General features: G+C 36.0%; 2 protein-coding genes across 2 annotated transcripts; both read right to left on the bottom strand.

Annotated features, from left to right (window-relative positions):
• Positions 1-354: 354 nt before the first annotated feature.
• LOC110108762 (homeobox-leucine zipper protein HOX21) lies at positions 355-1,868 on the bottom strand. The gene is made up of 3 exons (XM_020839532.2): positions 1,635-1,868; positions 1,183-1,556; positions 355-1,045 (listed from the first exon to the last, which is right to left on the bottom strand). The coding sequence occupies exons 1-3, from the start codon at positions 1,804-1,806 to the stop codon at positions 710-712; spliced, it is 882 nt and encodes a 293-aa protein (XP_020695191.1). The 5' UTR covers positions 1,807-1,868; the 3' UTR covers positions 355-709.
• A 2,696-nt stretch (positions 1,869-4,564) lies between these two features.
• On the bottom strand, positions 4,565-11,820 carry LOC110108790 (sucrose transport protein SUT1-like). The gene is made up of 14 exons (XM_020839583.2): positions 11,683-11,820; positions 8,121-8,186; positions 7,924-8,022; positions 7,775-7,839; positions 7,575-7,659; positions 7,324-7,357; positions 7,083-7,182; positions 6,904-6,979; positions 6,528-6,704; positions 6,276-6,419; positions 5,899-6,132; positions 5,748-5,814; positions 5,369-5,412; positions 4,565-4,738 (listed from the first exon to the last, which is right to left on the bottom strand). Exons 1-14 carry the CDS (start codon positions 11,818-11,820, stop codon positions 4,565-4,567), a joined length of 1,503 nt encoding a protein of 500 aa, XP_020695242.1.
• Between the last annotated feature and the right edge of the window lie 11,784 nt (positions 11,821-23,604).

Genomic DNA, 23,604 nt, shown 5'->3' with positions numbered 1-23,604 from the left:
TCGGGAATCCAAGCCCCTGGTACCAAATTTTGATTGTAAGGATATTTCTTTGTACTTGATTCATCGTTCCCTAATAATAACATCTCTACACAATGTGTTTAATTATGTTGGGGCAATTTGTCTAAAGACCATAGTATTTTAAAACTTTTACGGGAGACAATTACTTAAAAATCTTTGTAATAAAGAATAAAAAAAATATACGGGGACAAATTACCTAAAGAATCATATAATAATTTTTTTTTTATTTTTTTCGGAGGATAATTACCCTGCTGATCTTAATCTCCCATGCTCGTGACAGTCCATAGTAAACCTGTAATATACACACCAGTAATAAAAGGCAAATCGATAAGACAGTTAACATGAATCGTCAAATCAATTTAAACAAACATTGGCCTGTGAAGCACAGCTCTTCTTGTTCTTCTTTTTTTTTTTTTAATTTTTTTTTGTTGAACAAGCACAACTCTTTTATAAGATTCTTTAGCAATCTCTATGAATGAAGGGGGGTACATTTGTACTGGGAGAAGCATAGAAATACCTCCCTTATTTCAACCTTGTTCTCCGCTAGCTAGAATATTATCTCCAGAAAACTAGCTAGCTTGCATAATTAGGCATCACGCATATCTGATAGTATGATTTTTTAACTTAGAGATCGAAGATGCCAGCTAGTACAGCCAACAAGGCCGGCACCTCCTTATTGCACAATCAGATTTCAATGCTCCGTCCATGGCCAGAAGGCGGATGGCTCGTCGACGCCGCAGAAGATGTTGCAGAAGTTCTCATCATTGCCACTGCCGCCGGCGGCGGCGGCGGTGGGGATGGCATTCTCTATCTTGGGCAATTGTGTCACATTGGTTGTTGGTCTGTAAGAAGGAAAAAATTGACGGCCGGTTTCATTGGGATTCATTGCAGGTCCATCAATGGCTGCTGTTCTTGAGATATCCAAGTTGATGTCACAGCTGTTTTCACTCCTATTGCTGCTGGATCCCTCTGTTTCTTTGTTCAGATTTATTAACTCTGCGCCGTCCCTTCCTTTCAAAGCGGATAGCTGCAATTAATCAATCAAAATGTCATCAAATTCCTCAGATAATTAAATCAACAAAACTAGATCAAATCAGGACTTCCTGTAGGAAAATATTGTCCAAGGAATTGAAAAAGGCCTGTGTAGCTAGCTTCCATTATCACCTCAGCCTGAAGTTTCTTGTTATGGGCGTGAAGAGCATCGTTCTGTGACCTGACAATCTCGAACTCTCTCTTAAGAGCTTCGTAGTCCTTCTCTAGTTGCTTCGTCTTCCACCTCGCCCGCCGGTTCTGAAACCAGATGGCGATCTGCCTTGGCTGAAGCCCAAGCGCCCTTGCGAGCTGCATCTTGCGCTCTGGCTCTAGCTTGTTCCCAAGCTCAAAGTTTCTCTCCAATGTCCGAACTTGCTCCATATTCAGCCTTCTCTTTTTCTCCCCAGGCAAAGAGCAATCATCAGAGAGCTCTTCCTCGCCGGCAACAGCGGCGACCGCCATCTCCTCACTCCACACAGTCCTCTTCCCCAACATTGCCGCCACTCCTGAAACCAAAAACACCAAAAACAAATCAAATCCGAGCCGTTAAAACATCAAAAAGTCTTCAAAAATCAAAGCTTGACCTCCGAAGTCCTGAGAATTGACGCAGGGGGTGGAGGGGAGGATAGGGGAGAGCTGGTGACTCTCGGTTTCAACTGAGGAGTGGAAGAGGAATCCCTGAGGGAAGAAGTTCGGCGGAGGAGAGGAGGGGGAAGACGAAGGGAGTCCATTGTAGGTCATTTGGTTGTGATACATGGGGTCACAATGAATCAAGTTAAGACTGACATTGTGAGAAAGAAAGGGTGGGGACTAATGGGAATGGAAGATATATAAATGCCTATTAACTGATGCAGAATTAACGGTACTGTAGTATTATTAGAAACAGTAACAACAGGAGAATAAAGTGCAATTTGTACCCCAACTTCAAACAGTGTAGCCAGCTTCCAAGAGTTATAACTGTCAAACCTAAATGATTTTTTTCTTCCGGCGGGCGGCGGGTGGCGGACGGCCATCTTTGCCGGGATCGAAGAATCCGATGGTTTCTGAAAAAACACATGAATAGGTGAATGGATGAAGCAAGGAACAAGAGAAGCCAACATGTGGTGGACTCATCATGCTCTAATCATGCTTCTCATTGTAGATACTGAAACGTTATTTGATGATTAGTAGATAATGCACGGATTAAAGTACTTTGCTTAGGACTTAAGCAGAAGGTAAATCACCATGGCTTTTTCTGATTTCAGTCTGTGAGCTTCTTCTTAGTTTTGTAGTTTTTTGAGACAGTTAAAAGAAAATTTTTTTTTTCCTTAATCATTGCGAACGGAAAGATAAATTTAATGTAAATGTGATTAATTTTTAAAAATTTAAAGAAAATTTACTGATTAAATTAACTGGTTGAAGTGAAAAATAACCTTTTTTTACTGTAAAAGTCCTGCGATATATCATCCTCGGTACTTGGGGATGCGAAAGGGTTACAGTAAGGAGAAGCATTGGTGAGCGCACCATCCACCGCTTTGGTTTGTGGTACTGTACAGAGAAGTTGTCGCATTGAGCAGACCACTTTTCCGGTAAAAGGCGCTTTTGAGTATTACGTGTGCAATAAGGTTTATGAGAATATCTAAATGTGTATATAGGGGTGTCAATATTGGATACGACCCGAAAATTCGACCCGAAATTTTCGGGTTCGTGTTAAGGTTTTCGACCCGTTTGCAAATACGGGTCGGGTTGACCTGAAAACCCGAAAATGAACCGCAGCCCGTCCTGATCGGGGCTGACAGAAGTTGCCAGCGCGGAGTCCGAGCCTGATTGAGCGTCGCTTCGAGAGTGGCATCGCTCGTCGCGTCTGCCCGCCGCGCAACTGCCCGCTTGCCCGCACAGAATTGCCAGCTCGCCCGCGCGGAACTGCCCGTTGCGCCGCTGATATATATTAATGTTTCATGAATGTGAAATTAATTATTATGAATGATACTATTGAAAGATGGCATAATGTTTGGATAAAGAGATTTGTGTAATAGAAATAAATAAATTTTTTAAAATATAAATAATATTAGATTTATGTGATGATTCATGATTGTTTAAAATGAAGGAGCGTTTTTGAATTTCTAAGAGATGATGATGAAGATGTAAAATGAATAAAAATGATGGAAAAAATATTAAAAATGCAAGTGTCATATAAAATTGAAAATGTTTAGAGGAATATTTTTATGAAATAATTTTATTTATAGAGATAAAAGATGAGTATTGATTCTACGGGAGTGGTACAAAGCTTAAATGATGAATTATAATTCATCCCTTCTATCATACTCTAGGAAAAGACAGATTCAATGAACTCAATGAACCGGACATCGAGCTGCGTTCAGCCTCTACACAAAATAATTTCTCTAATTTGAGGTTAGGAATCGTTGGGACGACTGTCATACCAATTTGGAGATATCATCCCTTCTATCATACTGTAGGAAAAGGCAGATTCAATGAACTCAACTAAGGCCTGATGATTGCTACCTTTATAAATCACTTAATGTAGGGTTGTAAGCATGTCGAGTCAAGCTTTAGCCATCATCAGCTTGAGCTTAAGCTTAACTCTATGAGTTCGAGTTGGCTTACAAGCCAACTAATTTATTATAAAAGAGAAGATGATTTCAATTCATGCAAATTGGTAAAAATAATAGAAATTAGAGGAGAAATAATATAAAATTACTAGAGATAAGAGATGTATACTTCTAAAAAAAAAAATTCAACAGCTTTATATTTAGATCATTGAATTCTAATACATTTAAAGTGTATTTATGTTAATATTTTTTAAATTAGATGACTTATGAATTGACGAGTTGAGTCAGGATTTGCTCAAATCTGACTTGTTAGTTCATCAATCTCAGCTCACAAGTCATTTATCTGGCCAAGGCAAAGCCATCTAATGAGTTGATCTAACTCGGTTGCATTCTTAGGCTTTGTTTGAGACGACTTTTTTACTGCTTCTTAAAACAGTTTTCTAGTACAAAAATTTTAAATTTTATAATAAAAAGTTGCTTTAAGAAACAGTAAGAAAGTCGTCCCAAATGATACATTAATTGCATTGCATGTAGCTTACCAACTAGAAATAAAAGCTAAGAATATGAAAGTAGACAATCAAAACTAATTAAGGAAAACCAAATAATAATAATAAGATCATGAACAAATAATGAAAAGAAGGTGACTTCCATTAATAAATTCATTAAATTGATACCAAATTGGGTAAATACAAAGTCATGTTACAAATACAATTGTCTAATTTGATGTAACATTTCTACTCTATAGCTGTCCAAAAATTAGAGCAATGTTTATTCGCCTGTCAAAAAAAATTTCTCAAATTCCAAAGTCAGTAGTCACTGTACAAAATTGCAATGCCCAGTAAGTCAAATGACATAAAATTAAGCTAAAAACTCTATTCTTTGGTTTGCTATATTGAGTATAAAATGCTAACTCTTTTGTTTGGAAAAAAACTATACTTCTTTGATTCCTGGATGTAGAGAGAGCATTAGTGAATGGAACCAAAGCTGCTGCTCTTTAAAGAATCCCCTGAGAGCTTCGGCAGAATGGCCAAGCCAATGAAACCACCAAGTAGAGCTAGGCCTGAAGCAAGAGCAAAGGCTGGGATGTTGCCTTTGCCAAAGATGGCATCCCATGGGCCAGCACCTAGAGCAACTATAACCTAAATATCAAATCAGATATGGTGAGTATTGAGTATGATAAATTATTTTTTAATGCGAAAAACTATGATCACTTGTAATTGAATTTAAGGTTTCGATTGGGGCAACTTTTTTATCGCTTCTTAAAATAGCTTTCTAGTTTAAAGATTAATTTTTTTATACTAGAAAGTTGCTTTAAGAAGAAGTAAGAAAGACATCCCAAACGAAGCCTAAGTCTGTGTTTGGATGTTAGGAATTTGAGTGAAAAGAAATGAAAAAGTTGAAAACTCAAATCAACCTACAAATTGTTTAGATTTAGATTTCGTTTGGGACGGCTTTTTTTATTGCTTCTTAAAACAGTTTCCTAAAAATTTTGTACTAGAAAGCTACTTTAAGAAGCAGAAAGAAAGTTGTCCCAAGGCTTCATTTGAGATGACTTTTTTACTGCTTCTTAAAACAGCTTTAGGTTTCATTTGGGAGGGCTTTCTTTTTGCTTCTTAAAGCAGCTTCCTAGTACAAAAATTAAATTTTTGTAAAAAAAGCTGCTTTAAGAAGCAGTAAAAAAATCGTCCCAAACGAAGCCTTAATTTGATTTACTTTTCCTCGAGCCATACAAAGCCTAAGTATGCTCAACTCTTATGCCTGAAAAATACCTGGGGAATGACAATGGATACGTTCAGAACACCAATGCACAGTCCTGCGAAGTCCATATTCTCTCTTTCAGAATTAGAAGTTTCATATAAATGCATAGCATGACAAGCATGGGGCAAAATTTTTTTATTCTGGATGCATCTAATTGCATTGCAAGCCATTTCTTGCTATTTTACAAGATAGCCTTCTTCTGTTTGTAAGATAACATTCAAGAGTGTTTCTAAACAAATGTTGTGTGAGACAAAAAAAAAAAGTGTTTGGCAAAATAACAAAATATCTTATAAGAGAAAATTCCTACGTGCTTAGCCAGTTTTTGCTCAATAATCTTTAGTTAATTTTTTCCCAAGTACAGAAGGGAAAAACGGATCAAATCAAACTAACCTTGTTTGCTGCCTCCCTCATTCACAGCAAGCTGTGAGGCACTAGCAAAAGGAATGCTATAAAGAATCTGCAATGAGAAAATATATCATGAGAAAGGACTGTAAATAAGTGGAGGTAAAATAGGAGTTGGGGATCAGAGAATCGAACTTACTGCTAAAGGAAATCCAAGGGCAGCAAATATAATTAAAGCTCCGATTTTCACTTCATCGTGTCCTGCAACTGCAGAATGGATTTTGCCACGGTACCCATTAGTTGAAATAACACTAAGAACTGTTATGGCAGCCATGGCAAGGAACAAAATAAAGTTGCCAATGATCCACACAACTTTTGAGGTCAATTTCCGGCACATTGGAGCAAGCAGCAATGAGGTTATTGCAAGAACAATCTAGTCGTAGGAAACAAATATATCAATCCATGGAATCTCATATTAATGAGAGAAAGAAAACCAATTGTATCATTTCTACATTATAGCTGTCAAAATTAAAAAAATAGAAACAGAAAAAAGCAACGAAGCGAGAACACTATTACCGAATTTAGCAACAAGCCAAATGCCCCATCTTCCACACCTTTGTTATAAGTATCAATTTCTTCCCTTGTTCCGCTGGGATCACCATGATAGATTTCACGACCCATCCAATCTGTGTCGTAAAGGATGAATGGAAACCAGGCAAGCTGCATGGAGATTGAGATAATCCAAATCAATAGAAATTCTGACCAAATTTTCTTTAAAAAAATGCCATCTTCTTGTGATCGAAACAGCAGTAATGCTCAATAATTTACCCAGGTTAGGGATGTCACGAGAAGCACAGAGGGCATTCCAGTTGGTAAACTCTTCAGAGTTTTGAAAACAGAAAATATTCCAGAACTTCCCTGTGCTGCTTCAGCTGGGTCCAACTCATATCGTGGAACTTCTTTTGCAGTGAGCAGTGTCACTGTCAAACAAATGAGAAGGAACACCTGCATGAACAAGAAGAAATTTATAGCATTTAAATAATGTATACTGTAGCAGTGTGAAACTTGGTTCTGAAGCAGATAAAAATATCCAATTTCTTTTCATCAAACCTCAGTTAATTTTAACCGCTTAGACATGAGTGAAGCAAAACTGTGTCAATTCTAAAAATCAATGGAATATAATTGTCAGGGAGTAAAAGCTTACTATTGCAACCAAAAAGGCGCCCTTTAAGTTTGCGCAGGTTTCACAACAAGAGTTTGTCAATAGAAAAGGAAACCACCTATGAGAATCATGTTAGCTAAGAGGCTTCAACTTTAAGAACTTGTAACAAGTGCATGTGTTTATAGCCATTCAAGCATTATGTAGATTTCATTCCATCTTACTTGTGCCAGCCTCCAGTAGACCCGGAAGAGTAGCCTAAGATATTTCCAAAAGCCATCCAAAAGGCATATATTATATTCGCTGCATTGCATCCATGTTGTCCTATCATACAATAAGGCATTTCAATTAACTATTTCACTAATGTTGTTGGAGGATAAGAATTTACATAACAGAAGTATCTCTGAAACAACAAATTCAATCAACATTACAATGGAAACAGTGATATGTATGCATAGAACTTGCCAGAGAGATCAGCCATCATTGCCCGAGCAGGACCCTGAGATTAGATTAAAGAATGTCAAGGTAATGAACTCAATTTTAATTTTTTTGCATGCAAAATCTCCAAATAAGGTAATGAACTCAATTTTAATTTTTTTGCATGCAAAATCTCCTAATGGTGCAGTGTTTGGGTAGTTAGCATCCAAAATTATTGAGGTTAATTTAAACAAAAGTAATTGGAATTTTGAAATAAACAAACAAGTGGGAAAACTTACCTGCACTGCGTTGTTTGAGAAATCCAGCACCCAAAAGCCAACCACATAGATAATAGCTGCTTTCCATCGAGGGCCAACATAAGTCCTGAACACATTTACCAAAACATATGGCCTTCAGATCCAAAATCGTAGAAACATAGCGGGGTTGCCCAGAAATCTACACATTATCACCAAATTAAAAAGTAATCATAATTATTAACCTGCAGTTTTCCTTTGTATCACCAAGTACAGATCCTATGTCAGATGAGAATCCAACCACAAGCACCTAAATCACAAAATTCACACTTAAATGTTTGATATTAGCAAATATTACATATCAATGAGAAAGAGCAGATGCACAATCACTCACGCAACAGCATATAAGTATGCATCCAGCTAGAATAAAAGGCCTCCTCCTGCCAAATCTTGATTGGCATTTATCACTCCAATAACCAATCGAAGGTCCAACCTAAGAAAATGGAGGAAATATATAAAATGAATGAATTTGATCAATTCAGTCACGTTAACTACATAAAAATAAGAAATCACATGATATTAAGCGCTTACAACAAATCCTGCTACCGGGCCACAGAGCCACATGATGGAAGCCAATGCATGTGGAAGCCCAAGCGTCTGCCACAAGTAAAGCATCAAGAGGAAATGTTACAGACTTGAATTCCTTGAAGGCAATTTTAAAGAACGCTATAATTTACACATTTCTCACTAATTTCCTTCCCAGATAACCAAATCAAATTTCTTCTTAGGTATTAAGATCTAGAACCAGAATCAATTGGAGGCTGCTTTGTCCGATAATATCTGGTATTATTGTCATGTTATTATCAGATGTCACATTTTTTCTGTACTGTAATTTCAATATCATAAATAATATTCAAACCCTATTTAATGAGTTATAGATGTCAATTAATTTTTTCAATGCCCCTTTCCACTCTCTGCTAGGGTTCCTGCCCTAGCAGCTGTTCGATCCTTTTTGTCTCCCCATGGCCATTGTTCCTCTTGGATTTCTTCCCCTGGTGACTTCTCCTCCTTCTCACTGCTTTTCTTTTAGTTTTTGTTTTCGTTTGTGCCACATCCAGTTGTTCCGCGATTTGGATGGCGGTTAACGGATTGATCGACCGGGCTTTCTCGACGGGGATAAAAAATCTCGTTCATTTCTGCAAGCCCTGTCCGGGGGCTTCTCTTTCGTCAGAGTTCCTAGGCCTCAAACCTTCGAACGCATCGACGGCTTCCATCCCTTTGGATTTATGAGGCAAAAATCCTCGCCCTTTGCTCAACCTTTTTGAGTTTTCGTTGGTTGGTAAATTCCCGAATCAAAGATCTCTTATGGAGTTGATTCGTAAGTTTTTCTTCAATGTGAAATTGATCCATAATTGATTCGTAACTGTTTTGGATCCGCGTCACGTTTTAATCAAGCTAGCTAATGATATAGATTACAGTAGAATTTTTTTTACCGTTCTTATTTTGTCTCCAACAACTATATAAAATTGTTTAAGTGGTCTCCTTTTTTTGATATAACTGTGGAGTCGCCGATTATTCAGATTTGGGTTTCGTTCCAAAATCTTAGGCCTTAGCTGTTTTAACCGCGCATTCTTCATGATTTGGGTTCACTCTTTGGCCGACATTTTAAAACTGATAACATGACTGCCGTTGGCTCAAGGCCGTCTATTGCTAGGGTGCTTGTTGAACTGGATATCTCTAAAAGTTATCCTGATGTTGTTTGGATTGGTCCTGATTTAGGTTATGTTTAAAAAGTAGTTATGGAGGAGTTTCCTCTATTTTGTGATCACTGTAAAGCTCCGGGACATTCTAAAACTAATTGTTGTATCATTCATCCCCAGTTAGTTAGGGTCCCATCTAAACATGTTGATAACATGGGAAATGGGCCTGTTGATCATGTTCTATCCGAGGCTACAACTGTTAATGCTTTGCTTCCTCCTGTTGGTGATGGTGTTGGTCTTGTTGTTGCTCATCAACGGGTTCGGCTGATGTGAATGCTCAAGATGCATGTGTTAGTCTTAATACCCTTCGGAACCCAACTCTCGTTGCTAAGCCTTCAGTTGTCTCTGTGGACAACCGGATTGTTTCTCCGATTGACCCCTTATTGATCCATAGCGTTGGGCCTATTAAAAAAAAAGTGTTGGGCCTATTAAGGATTGCCTTATTGTCCCTGTCGAACAAGTTGATCCTTCTCCGATTGCTTATATGACTGCTAATTCACCAATGATTTTATCTAGCATGAATAATGTGGGTGCTATGCCTATTATGAACCATTCAATTTGCCCCATCTCAACCACTCCCCTGCTTGCTGCTAATGTCATGGGCTCTCCTATTGTCCCTTTAGCTTTAGGAAGGGATGAGCCTTCCATTGTTGTTGGTGCTTCTGGTGCTAATATGGTTTTGAATGTCGAAACTGCTCAGGATTCTTGTTAGGTTGTAGATGGCCTCAATTTAGATGTATGTGATGTTAACAAGATTGTTTTGAGTGAGTCGTCTTCTTCTCATGACTCACCGTTGTCTTCATTAGGGCCGGCCTTGCCTCATATTATTGATGTTTCGAAGGGAAATGTGGCTTTTGTTGATATTCCCATTTTGGTTATATCTAACACAGATTTGAAAGCTCAACTAGACTTGTCGTTGAATAACCCTAATTTGGATCAATCAGATTGGTTGTATGAGTCCCTTGCCCCGGCTTGCGGGGAGGCAGGAGATGATTTCGATTAGCATGTGAATGATTTTCAAGATATGAATAGTTTGAAGGTGGGGCACATTGTTGATCAAGCCTTCCCCCATGGCGGTGGTAAAAAACGCATAAGTAAATCTAAAAAGTAGTTCTTTTGGTTGGCCCTCTCTCTTTGGATGACGTGTGCTTCATTTTTGAGCATTTTTTGGTGTTTTGGATGATTATGAGGTTGCTCTCTATTCACCACCTTGTTGGCCTTGGCTTGTTGGCAAACTTGGTGGTCATGCTCTCGTGCTCTGCGGTTGCATATTTGGTTTGTGGGTTGATGCTTGTGTTTTTGTGGTTATCCTCTATTTGGCTTGTGTCTTGCTGCCGCCATTGGATTGTCCTTGACTGGTTTCGGGGTGGTTGCAGGAAGCCTTTATCCATGTCCTAAGTTCGGTTGGCTTCTTTGCCTTCTTCAATGTTTGTTCATTTTTTTTGTGATTGTTTTCCCTTTCTTTGTTGATGTACTTTGGGGTTGTATGCATTTGGGCCTTTATTGTATTATCTTTTTTATTGAATGGAATTTTATCTTTTGGCTAAAAATTATATTAAAAAAATTTAATTTGTCAATGCCCCCTTTCTTTTAGATAAAAGCTGGACGATTATATCACCTTTCCCATTAATAGAAACATCAGATAATAACCTTGAAGTGAGACAGTCAAAAAAATCAAAAGACAACGGAGCAAAGAAGAAGGTTTTTAATATTGGATTGGACATTAAACCAGAACAACATAATGTATAAGGTTCAAATGCTCAACTGAGATTCAATCAACAGACATAAAATTAAAACTATTTTAATAGGATTTGAATGACATAATAATAATACAATAATGATATTTTCACTAATATAACATATAATATTTTAAATCATGAAACTTTCTAAATCAAAGATTTAGAACATTATATTTTGATAGTTTATAAAATATACAACTCCAAATTAGAATAATATTTGGCTTAAAGTTTAAAAAATCAGAGAGGGATCAAACTTGCAATAACTTTTCAATTTTTTATTAAAGTCATTTGATCAAAATCAAAATGTGAGAAAATTGAACTAAATTCGAACCGGCTGGTTATGATCATTTCAAACTAGTCCCATTGAATGTAGTTTTAAGCTGGACTGAATCCACCAATTCATGGCTGATTCGGTCCGGTTTTTATAAATCATGGAAAGAACATAAAAATCGTTAGTTACAAAACCATCAAATTGCACGTTCAAATTTGTCAACATTTAGATTATCTGAAGAGTAGAACAACAGCAATAAAAGCAAAATCTCCTATGCTTCAATAAAATCAATAGATTAATGTTATTATCTAAACGAAGGGAAAAATGTACATAATATCGAGCAAAACAAGCCCTAAAAGTAGGGGAAAGGGGAATAATTAAACCTGTACGTAGGGTGTAAGGAGAGAGAGCTGGAGAGCCCAGCCATACTGCACTCCTCCGGCGACCGTACAGGCGAAGATTAGTCTCACCAGGCTTATTTGGGGCTTCACCGACTTCTCGTTTTCCTCTCCTGAATCCATTTTTCCTAGTCGACGATCTCCAGATTTCTCTGCTTGATATATCTTCTACGAATTCTTTTAAAAATTTTCTCACGATCGGCGTCTGGAAGAAGAGGGTGGTGGGTGACAGGGCTTGGTTTAAAAGGGAAAGAATTCTGAAACCCAAATGTTCCCCCGTTAAGAGCATTCGCATTTTGCCGTGTGGAGAGCTGTCCAACGTGCTCGGGCTCAATTTAAGATCCGAACTTAGCGCTATAACAGAGGCGCCGATGTCTGGAATAGCGAGCGTCCACGTTGGCGGGTTAGGATAAGCTTCATAGCGTGCAATGACGATTTTCTTCGTTCAGATGGCATTTGGCGGGAGGAAATGGCGGTGCGGTTACCTCCCGGTGCGGCTTATCTGGAACACCATTAAACCGTTGGCCGTTGGCGGGTTATCAAAGAAGCAACGGCAGGGCGACGAAATTTGCGCGGCAAGGGATTTTCATTGTTTTTTTTATTTAATTTTCATGATAGCCATTTAACATTAGTCTTATATTGTTTGGAATAATTGTAATATTTTATAAAGTTGATTATAAAATTAATGTGAAAAAAGAAACTTATGCTTTATTTGATATAGCTTTCTTAATTCTATGTAAAATTGATTTAAAAATAATAATTTTTTAAAGCTATTGTAGAAATTAGCTTTCTACTTGTACAATTTTTTTAAAGTAACAAAAAAGAAGTGGCCAAATAGAAATTGCCGTTTCGATTTTTGAAATGCAAAGCAGTAAGAAAGCTATCCCAAACAAGGTCTTATGATCCATTCGGGTTGGCTACGTACAGTTCTTTGTAAAGATGGTTATAAAGCAATTATAGATAAATTAATTTTTTTAAATATAGTATAGAAAGTAACTTCTTAGCATAAAAATTTATTGAAAACAATGAAAAATAATGGTTAAACAAAAATTATGATTCCGATCTGAAAAATAAAGCAGTAAGAAAGCCATCATAAATGATGCCTTGAGTATGCTAGACAAAATACAACTTTCTGTCGCAAAATTTTTTAGAAAGTCGTACGAAAGCATAAAAAAAAAAATTTTATACCCAAACAAAATTGTAGTTGCTATCTAAAAATCAGAATAGAAAAAAATTCGAGACGGTCCCTACGATTTGCTTGAGAAAAAAAGAATAATACTTTAAAAAGTATAACTATGTATAGGTTTCTTAGTTATAGTTAACAATTATCATAAATTTTCATTAATTGTGCTGTTTTATCAATGTGGTGATCATGCATTTTTTTGATGGACTCCCATTCTTTGAACTTATCCAATACAATTGTAAGAAGAAATTTTTTTTCATTGCTTCATGGGCAGTACTTTCCGATTTGATATAAGTAAAAGAGTAGCGCTCTTTAGGGGTGTCAATTTCAGGTCACGGGCCGGGTTTGTGTCGAATCTGAAGTTGACTCGGATTCAAACGGGTCATAAATTTGAACTCGGACCCAACCCGGGTAGGTAAACGGGTCGAAAATTCGAATTCGAACCCGACTCGGTGGGTTGCCGGGTTGACCCGACCAGGTTTCGGGCGACGGCGCGGCGGCAAGCAACGGCGCGGGGCAGCGGGCGGGGGCAGCATCACGAGGCTCGCAGGGCAGCGGGCGGGAGCAGCTGGCAAGGGCGGGAATACAAATTTTTTTAAAATAAATGGGTTTTCGGGTCAACCCGAACCCGACCGTTTTTCAAACAGGTCGGGTCTAATCCGGATTTTCCGGGTCGGGTTTTCATGTCGTGTCAAATATTGACACCCCTAGCGCTCTTCGTTCTCTCTGTTGTTGGAAGCACTATCAATATTGGAAGTCGAGGTGGAAGAAGATGATGCAAACGAGACGGATTGTGGAGTAAAGAATCGTTCTCTGTCCGAATCCATTTCAATTAAAAATATTGGAATTAGTTATTTTGTTTAATATATTTTTTTACTTGAACATCTTTATTTAGTATAAAAAAAATTTAATTTTTATACTAAAAATTTTATTGAAAAAACAGTAAAAAAATCGTGCTAGACGAAGCCTAAGTTTCAACAAAGGATGTATGCATAGGCTAAACTGATGTGGGAGTATTTGGAGCACATGCCCCTATTTGCTTGAGTTTGTTACATTGAATTATCCGATGAAATTTATTTATACTTTTTCATCCTCTTTATTGCATGACTTAGTGTTAGAAGTTTGAGGAACATTTAAAAAGAAAAAAAAGATTAGAGGAACATTAAAATTTAAAAAGTAAAAGAGTATACAAAGTGCAATTATAAATGTTCGAGTGTAAAAATTTCAAAAATAACCATAATATGAGGTTTTGTTTGGGATAACATGTTTAATATTTCTTAAAATAATTTTTAATACAAAAATTTTAATTAAAAAAATTTCAAGAAATTAAAAAAAAAACCACTTTAAAAAGTAGAAAGGAAGTTGTGCCTAAGGAACAATTATTACGTCCGGTGACCGGACGTAGCTCTATGTTCGGTCACCATTGTGTTACTCGGTATTTGCTCGGTATTGCTAGGTATTGCTTGGCAATAATGAGAAATACCGCTATGTGAAGACCAATACCGAGTAATACATTAGAAAATATTTTCTTATTGTAAATCTCAATTGTTGTAGCATCTCCTAAGAAATTTGCCAAATAATTTGTACATTTGATCTCTTTTCTTTTGATCTCTAACAAATCAAGACTACTGTAAAGAAAAATCTGAAGTATGTACTTCATTAAATTAGATGTAACTCAATAGATATTTTTAATGCACTAATTAAGAAAAAAATATATGATTATTATTTCAAAGCTTAATATAAGTATGTAATAAGAGAAATTCTTAAGGATTTGAGTTTGAATAATTATGTTAGTTTTATTATGGTTCCTAATACGTCACCAAAAATTATCTTGCTAAGTACTAATCTCGATGCATTTTGAATTAAAAACTTTCAAAATTAAATTTGGGCATTCGAACTCTAATCATAGCAAACTTACAATCAAACTGAATGTCTCGACAAGATAAATCCAACGACAGCAAAATCGGTCTAATCCGAGTCCAAATGGGCTCAAAACAAGGAAATGAAGCATACTTAGAAGCTTCAAAACATTAATTGAGTAATCATATTGATGTAGTGGATCATCGGAAGACTCGACCTGCAAGAAGGATTTCGATTTTCCCAATCCAAGGAAGGAGAAGAAGAAAGCTCTAAGGATTCAAAGACTAATATTTCATTCAATGAGCCTAAACCTTTTACATTAGCCAACTATTTAAAGAGGAAAAATAGAACTATCTAGACCAATGAAGGTAAACTAGTCCCTAAGCATAATAAAAGCTAAGATGTTCCTACATCATTCTCCCCTTGTGTCAAAAAGGACTCGACTCCGTCGAGACGCGTTATTGAAAAAGAGGTCGTTGTAGAAGACAGGTTCCTGGATCGAAAATTTTGTTCTATGGATTGTTTGATGGAGCACTCCTAATTTTCCTTAGATTTTTTCCATTTTTATGGAGCATGCCACTCCCAAAAATCTATAAATAGACTATTATTCTTCATATAAAGGGAAGGGAGGATGAAGGATAGAGAAAATTAAAAAGAACTCCCTTGCATTTTCTAATCATTGTTGCCAATGACCACCACAAGTTATTGTCACCGACAACCACTATCACCACTAAAGATCAACTTCATAAATCTTTACCATCTCTAGAGTATTAACAAGATTTGAATCTGCTATTAGGTATATTTGTTCTCTTATGGACAATAACTTTCTAAAACCCCTCTTGGAAAAATTAAGCCCTATTGTTGGGTATATATATATTGTCCTTATGTGGACACGATCTTTGTACTCTCCCTCTTCTCCAAAAGTGGCATCTCTACTCCGTTGATCCATCTTGTTGCTACTTAGCCACACTACTAATTGCAATAACTTTATAATTGATCACAACAATGATGCATTGCTCAGCTGCATCAAACTTATCTTGCTCTGTCATTTGCTTTACTTATAATGAGGTATATTAGGCAACTCTTTTTAGTCTGTTGGTTGGGATCTTTTGCTATCAACTAAGAGGTCTTGAGTTTGAATCTTATGTATGTGATATGGGTGTGTGTTTGCATTAATTGGCCTAAAAATAAAAAATAAAAAAAATACAATGAGGTATATTAAGATAGTCACATTTCATCACTTTTCATTATCTTGATTTACTTAATAACTAATATGAATAAAACTTAATTTACAAACTGTAGCCCTAGACTTCAAATGTTGCCATCAATTTTTGGGCATTTGAAGCATAATAATTATTTATACAATATTTTGGTATAAAGCATCCATAGGTGACACAAAAAAAGATAAAATACATGGATAACTCATAGGTGATTTTATTCAACATTAAATTAATCTACATATAGTATACAAAATATTTTTTGGCGGCATTTTTAATTTTGATGATTGGATTGAAAGATACACATATGTAACATGGAATTAAGAAAGAGTTCAAATGATTTTCGAATCATTTTTAAGTGCTTTTATACCACTAAAGCATTTTTTTCATAGAATTTGCTTATTTGTCTAGCTAGTGAATATTTTTTTATACTTTGTGAGTAATGAATTTCATTTTAATTTAAAAATTGTGAACTTTGTACTTGTTAATGATCATAGACCAATTAGGTTATAAAAATAGATTCATGTAAGGACAAAAGGAGCATATATGTAAGAAATTTAAAAGCACATAATTTTTTAAACCACCATCAAATTAAAAATGGAGGATGGCATAGTTTGATTCAAAATCATTTTTGCATATTTAAAATTATTTCATGATTATGCTAGAAGATGGTTCATCAAAGCTAAAAGGATCAATTGATTCCATGAACAAGTAACATTAGGTTGATTAAAATTTCTAGATATAATTATTGAGGTGGAAATGATGGAGGAGATATAATAAACAAATTATAAATTAGGCTTTTGAAAATGAAAAACTCAAATTTAGGCATATTATTTTGATTTAACTTATATATGGATAAAGAGATGAAGGAAATAGATGTGAGAGGGGTAAAGGAGATAATATTCATTATAATTGTAGTGAAACACAATCAATGGTTAGCCAAAGACTTCCATGTGGGTCACCAAGCCTCTATGACTTCCTTCCATTACAAAGTGGAGAGAGGGATTCTTCCAAATACTAAAAAAAATGAATTTTTTTAACAAAATCCACATTTTTATGCTTTTCCTTACATACTTTTACATATGTTAGAAACTAATTTAAAAGTTAAATTTCAAATACACCAAGGTTTCCCTTTTTTGGAGTTGGTTTCATAAAGATAGATACTAGTTGACAACTCCTTGCATAGAGGGTGATTGGACATCAAGAGTGAGGTGTCATGGCGAATCCTTAAGTTGTAAAAAGTGGGGTTACATGTCGCGATCCCATGAGTTGTGAATATTGTTTGCAATCACACATTCATGCTTCTTGGTGTTAGGAAGTGGTTCCTTGAATATAGGGAGTTAGGGTGGTTGTAGGAGGTGGCAAGGTTAGACCAAGCATTGGAGTAGAGTGACAAGGCACCATGAATGTTCGATGATGATTTGGAAGAATTATTGATGTCTCCTTGTTTTGAGAATGAGTTGTATTGGCTATACTTATGAAACTCACATCATTTGAATGCAATTACAAGCCCATTGCGACCACTAATGCCTTGGCTTTGCCTCAATTTACTTGATGCCATCTCTCTCTTGATGCCATTTTTCTCTTTTCATGAAGTAATCATTCTATGATGGTGGAGTGACACATAATTCACCTTTACATGCCTTTTACACACACTTGCACAATGATAAAAGCAATAATAAAAAAATTGTCAATTTTTTTAACTAATACTGAATAACCAACTAACACATAAAATAGATACTATCAAAATATTAATATTATTAAAATGTTCATTTGATATAAATTCCATCTAAACCTTTATGATGTGTGGGGGATCATGCATCTTAATTATTATGTGGAAATGGACACTTATGTAACCATCAATCATGTCCTCCATCAATTCTTCTCCACTTCAAGAACTATACTCCTATAGAATTATATTATTTGTACACAAAAAATTACATAAAAATGATAATGCATATATATTAGGGGGAATAAAAGCTGCATATTGATGGTGGTGATTGGTGACTAGATAGAACAAAGGGGCCAAAATTAATGGTGTGGCTTTCAAAATATTAAAAATAAGATTAAATCTTTATATATTTTGATGCTCATTGAAGTATTGCAAGGAGTTATAAAATGCTACTCCAAGTACACAATATCTTCTCCACAGCTTCCTTTTATATTCTCACATATCTCTAACATTACAAGCCACACTTAGCTCAAGAATTACGCTCTAATTATTCTTAATCTGTATAGGCAAAAATCCATGAATGCAAAATAACAAGCATTAGATGTAGCAAAATATACAAAATTAAATATAAATTTGACGGGTTGATTATTACAAGGCTCGTCTAATTTTCAAATGATACAATAAAATTGAATATGTCAATTATCAAGATTTTTTTTTTTCTTACAACTAAACTCACTATTCTTAGATTCCTACAAATTGTTGTTGCAATATGGAACTATTGTACACACCAACTAGCTATTTAGAATGCTTTCCTTCATGACAACTTATAGGAAATCTTATATATGAAACTTCCTCTTGGTCTTCACAAAGATGGGAAGAATGTTATATGATGTAACAACAAATTCCTCAGTAGACTCAAGCTAGCAAGCCTTGATGAATTAACTTGCTATCTTATCTATTCAAAAAGTTGATTATTGCTAGGCAAAAAGCCTAACTCACAAATAGTTCAGATGCCTCATTTTTATAATTCACATTTATTCTGATGATATTTTTCTAACATGATATAATCTTCAAGAATTCTTGTAAAATTTAGGTTTTGTTTGAGACCTCTTTCTAAAATAATTTTTTAGTACAAACAAAATTTGAACTAGAAATTTTTGTACTAGAAAATTGCTTTAAAAAATAATAAAAAATTGTCCCAAGGTTTCATTTGGGATGTCGTTCTTACTGCTTCTTAAAGCAGTTTTTTAGTACAAACATTTTTTAAACTAAAACTTTTTATAGTAGAATGCTGCTTTAGGAAACAAAAAGAAAGTTGTAACAATAAAGTTATAATCTCATATATTTTCACATTAAAAACCTTGGAAACTTGAAGTAATTTTATGGAATTAAATTATTCCCTTCATAGAAAGGTTACCTTCATGTCTCAAGTATTGGACATCTTACAATTTTTCGAGTGCATGCCAAACAAGTTCATGATGGAATAATTGAAGCTCACTCGTGCCGTTGAATTAACTAACGAAATATAAAAGATTGATTGAAAGATTATTAAAACACATCGTCACATGTTATTACTTTTTTACCTTAAAACTCTCTTATCACATAAAATTTTAAGAAGCAAACAAATGTTATAGAACAACATTTAGAATGCTTTCCTTCATGTACATGCATGGATGACTAAACTACAACATAGAAAGTAAAAGTGAACTAATTCATGAAGAAGCTCTATTGAGTATTTTTCTCATCTACCCAATACATCTCACCGTAGAGTACTAAATACAAGAGTACTCATTAGTTTGTTACAAATCAATGGTTGTAATGAAATCTTAGTATAGAGGATGAAGCTATTTTGTAAGAGGCAAAACCTATAGCATGTGAGTGGAGCAGAGAACTTTATAGCACACAGAACTTAGCAATTCTCACTTATCACTGCCCCTCAAGTTAACAGTGGTCTCTTGAATTGTTAACTTGCTCCTGAGTTGAATAAAACGGGTAGAAGTGAAAGGCTGGGTGAAGATGTCAGTAGGTTGATCTTGAGAAGAAATATGATGAACTGAGATGTGGTTAGATTTAATACAGTCCCTAATAAAGTGATAGTCAACCTTGATATGCTTTGTTCGTGCATGAAACATTGGATTATTAGCTAAATCAAGTGTCGAGACATCATCACAAAATAATGGAGTAGATTGTGTGACCAGAATATAAAAATCAGTAAGTAAGTGTCTTAACCACATAATATAATAGGGGCAGCAACATCTACAACTCTATATTCAATTTCAGTGGAGGAGCGAGCAACATAAGATTGCTTCTTAACACACCTTGACCTTCAAATCAAGGTTTGCCCAAGATAAGTGCAGAAGACAGTAATGGAGAGTTGGTTTGTTTTGTTAGCAGCACAAACATAGTCAGAGTATACCTGCAAAGTAAGTGTATCACCGATGATGGGAAGTCAATAAGAAGTGGTACCACATAAATAACATAAAAGCTATTTGAGATGTTGGAAATGCACGAGGAGCGGTTGATGCATATGTTGATAAAGATAATTCACAGCAAACACAATGTCCGGGCGGGTCATGGAAAGATATTTGACAGAGCTGACAAGTTGCCAGTAATTTTTTGGTTGGGAAAATTATGGGAGTTTGTGGTAGATTTAGACATCTTCAGAGGGGAAGGGATTTGCACCAGTTTATAACTACTCAGGCCAGCTTTGTCCAGTAGTTCAGTAAGATATTGAGATTAATCTAAATGGATATCTGTTGAAAGAAAATAACTTGAATGCTTAGAAAGCAGTTTATTGAACCAAGATTGCGCATGAGGTCTAGTTTGAAGATTTTGCAGAAGCTTGTTGATGTCTGTTGTGTTGTTTCCAATGAGCAAGATTTTGTCAGCATACACGAGCATATATAACTTGATAGAGCCATGATGGTATACTAAAAATGAGGAATCCGTCATGCTTGTGATAAACCCATATTGTAGTAGATGAGAGGAAAGGATGGATAACTATTTATGAGGAGCTTGCTTAAGCCCATAGAGAGCTTCGTAAAGACGGCACACATGTGTTGGAAATTGCAAATTGTAAAACCTAGGTGATTGCTGCATGTACACAACATCATCCAATGGACCATGAAGAAAAGCATTAGAAATGTCTAATTGCATAATTTGCCATTTGAAGGTAACAACCACTATAAAAAGGATGTGAATGGTAGGAAATTTTACAAAAGGATAAAACGTGTCATAATAATCCATACCAAATTCATGTTCGTGACCTTTTGCAACCAATCGGGCTTTGTAGCGGGATATAGAACCATCAAAATTATACTTGGTCTTGTATAACCATTTACACACAAGCACATTTTGATCATAAGAGAGTGGAATAAGAGACCATGTGCTAGACAACATGTTTATTTGTTTGAGAGAAACATGTAGGTGTACTAGGTACAAGTTGATGATGTAGGTCAAGGATATGTTTCAGTTTCAAGTGCCCTGTTTGAAATCTGGTGCGCATAGGATGATGAGATTGAGTTGGAGGAGGTGATGATTTCGAAGGTGTATTAGAAGCATGGACTTGTATGGATGAAGTGGAGTGATTTATAGTTGAAAATGGAAAGGGAGGTATAGGTGCAGGCATAGTGGGAGAGTAAGCAGGCGTGGGCATAGGAGAAGTTGAGGGAAGAGAGACATCACCTGAAGATATAGAAGGAAAACTATTTCTAGAAGCATGTATGTAGGGCAAAAGTAGGCGGGGTGGAACATATGTTGAAGGGGAAGAAGTTGTAGGGGAAGTGGCAAGGCTTTTATAGGGAAACACATCTTCATGGAATTGAATATGCCTGGAGATGTGAATGCCTCAAGTGATAAAATCAAAGAATTTATATCCTTCGTAATTTGCTGCACAACCAAGAAAGACACAGGGGGCAGAGTAGGGATCAAGTTTGGATCACATGGTAGAGGGAAACCATGGGTAACTGAGATACCCAAACACCTTAAGATGAATATATGTGGGAGGTTGCTGATATAAGCATTGCTATGGGGACATATTATATGTAGTTTTGGAGGAAAGGCGATTAATGAGATACACTAATGTGAGAAGAGTATCAACCCAGAAAATAGGTGGTAAGTCAGCATGAAAAAATAGGGCACGCCTGATTTTAAGAAGATGTCGATGCTTGCATTCAACAAGTCCTTTTTCTCAGGTGTATAGGAACAGCTATTGCCATGAGCAATGCCAAATTGAGCTAGAGTATGTTGAAAGTTATGATTAATATATTCACTATGAAAGTTATGTACCATCGGTTTGCAAACTTTTAATAGGTTGCTAAAAGTGATGTTCAACAAACAATTTAAATTGAAGAAACTTAGATAAAATTTCATATTTACATTTTAAGGGATAAGCCCAACAAAAATGAGTAGAATCATCAACAAAAAGTAAATAGTATTTATACCTTCGGTGGGATAACACTGGGGATGGACCCCATACATCACTATGAATAAGTTTAAGACATTTAGAGGTAGTAGACATAGATAAAGAGAAAGATAAACGAAAACTTTTTGCATGAGCACATGCAAAACAATGTTACGTAGACGATAGCTTGCTGGAAGGTAGTTGAGTGGAGAGTAGCTGATGAATTGCAGAGGAGGGATGACCTAGTCGTTGATGTCAGACATGGTGAGGCAAGGTAGAAATGATGAGAGATGTAGGAGAGGTGATGGAAGACGTAAAGGACGGAGATGTGGCAGACGTAATAGGGTAGAGGCCATGAAGACTGGGACCCTAAAGAAGAAGCTTGTTAGTCCGCGAGTGCTTAATGGTGAAGCCGCAAGTGTTAAACATGAAAGAACACATATTGTCAGTAACGAGAAGATTTATAGACAACACATTATGAGTGAGACGAGGGACGTGAAAAATATGGGGTAAACGAAGTATATGAGGAGTAGGAAGGATGATGTAACCATAATAAGCGATAGGAAATGTATGACCACTAACAGCACTTGCGATGCACCATAATAAGGCTATAAAGATTGAGCATGTGAAGTATCAGTAGTTAGATGATTGGAGGCACCTGAGTCCAAGAACCAAGCAGCATTGGGAGCCACTTCATGAGCTAAATACACTTGTGGGGAAGATTGTGGAGATGGCTGATAGGAGAGGTCAGTCCAATACCAGCATTTAAAGGTAAAATGACCAATTTTACCACAAATTTGACAAATAATTGAAGAAAACAATAGTTGACCACCTTGAGCAGGAGATGCTCGTCCACCACGAACAAAAAGAGCATATCGCCCTTGACCAAACGTGAGAAAAGGCGCAAGACCACACGATCTTTCACAAAAGGTGGCAAGAGCAAATGCTATGTGAAGACTGGTTTGGAGAGGTATCAAAAGTAATGTTCAATTCATCACTACAGAGCAAGGAATATAGGTTGTCGAGGCTTATAGGTTACAATTTGGTTGGAATACCTATCTTGAATGCATTGTAGGATGGAGGTAGACCATTAAGAGTATAAAAGGATAATGTCTTCTGCATCAATCGTAAAGCAAGCGACAGTAATGGCATCAACCTTTAGTTTAATTTCAAAAATATATTGAACCATGATATTATCTTTGAGTTTTACATGATGTAACTTGTTCTTTCAGTTGTAGAATGTGAGAATGATTTATGGATTGTAATCTCTATTCAATGGTTGTCCAGATAGCATGACATGTGTCAATGTTAAGGACATAGAGAAGCAGAGATGTTGAAATGGTGGAATACAAAGCAACAGCTAGGTTTTGGCCGATGAGCATCTAAGTGTGAAATTGGGGATTGCTACTTATTGTGTCATTTGGAAGAATAAGTTGTTTGAGTGGTTTAGAGCAGTGCCATCTAAAAACCCTTCAAAATCATTTGCAGAAAATAGTTTGAGGATTTGTGATCACCAAATAGGGTGATTGTCGGTGATTAACTATACACTGATCATAGATTTAACATTGGGCAT

Source organism: Dendrobium catenatum, unplaced genomic scaffold, assembly GCF_001605985.2.
Source record: "Dendrobium catenatum unplaced genomic scaffold, ASM160598v2 fragScaff_scaffold_1056, whole genome shotgun sequence".
NCBI lineage: Eukaryota > Viridiplantae > Streptophyta > Magnoliopsida > Asparagales > Orchidaceae > Dendrobium > Dendrobium catenatum.
This window is presented reverse-complemented; position numbering and strand designations above follow the sequence as displayed.

Bases quoted from the DNA above. Each gene is read 5' to 3' on its own strand.
- LOC110108790 (XM_020839583.2), bottom strand. From the start codon at position 11,820: ATGGATTCAGGAGAGGAAAACGAGAAGTCGGTGAAGCCCCAAATAAGC. The intron at 6,133-6,275 runs GTAATAGTGTTC...TCCTACGACTAG, and splicing joins TTGGCTTGTTGCTAAATTCG to ATTGTTCTTGCAATAACCTC. The intron at 5,815-5,898 runs GTAAGTTCGATT...TTCTCATTGCAG, and splicing joins CCCTTGGATTTCCTTTAGCA to ATTCTTTATAGCATTCCTTT.
- LOC110108762 (XM_020839532.2), bottom strand. From the start codon at position 1,806: ATGTATCACAACCAAATGACCTACAATGGACTCCCTTCGTCTTCCCCC. The intron at 1,557-1,634 runs GTCAAGCTTTGA...TTTTGGTTTCAG, and splicing joins CAATTCTCAGGACTTCGGAG to GAGTGGCGGCAATGTTGGGG. The intron at 1,046-1,182 runs GTGATAATGGAA...GATTAATTGCAG, and splicing joins ACAAGAAACTTCAGGCTGAG to CTATCCGCTTTGAAAGGAAG.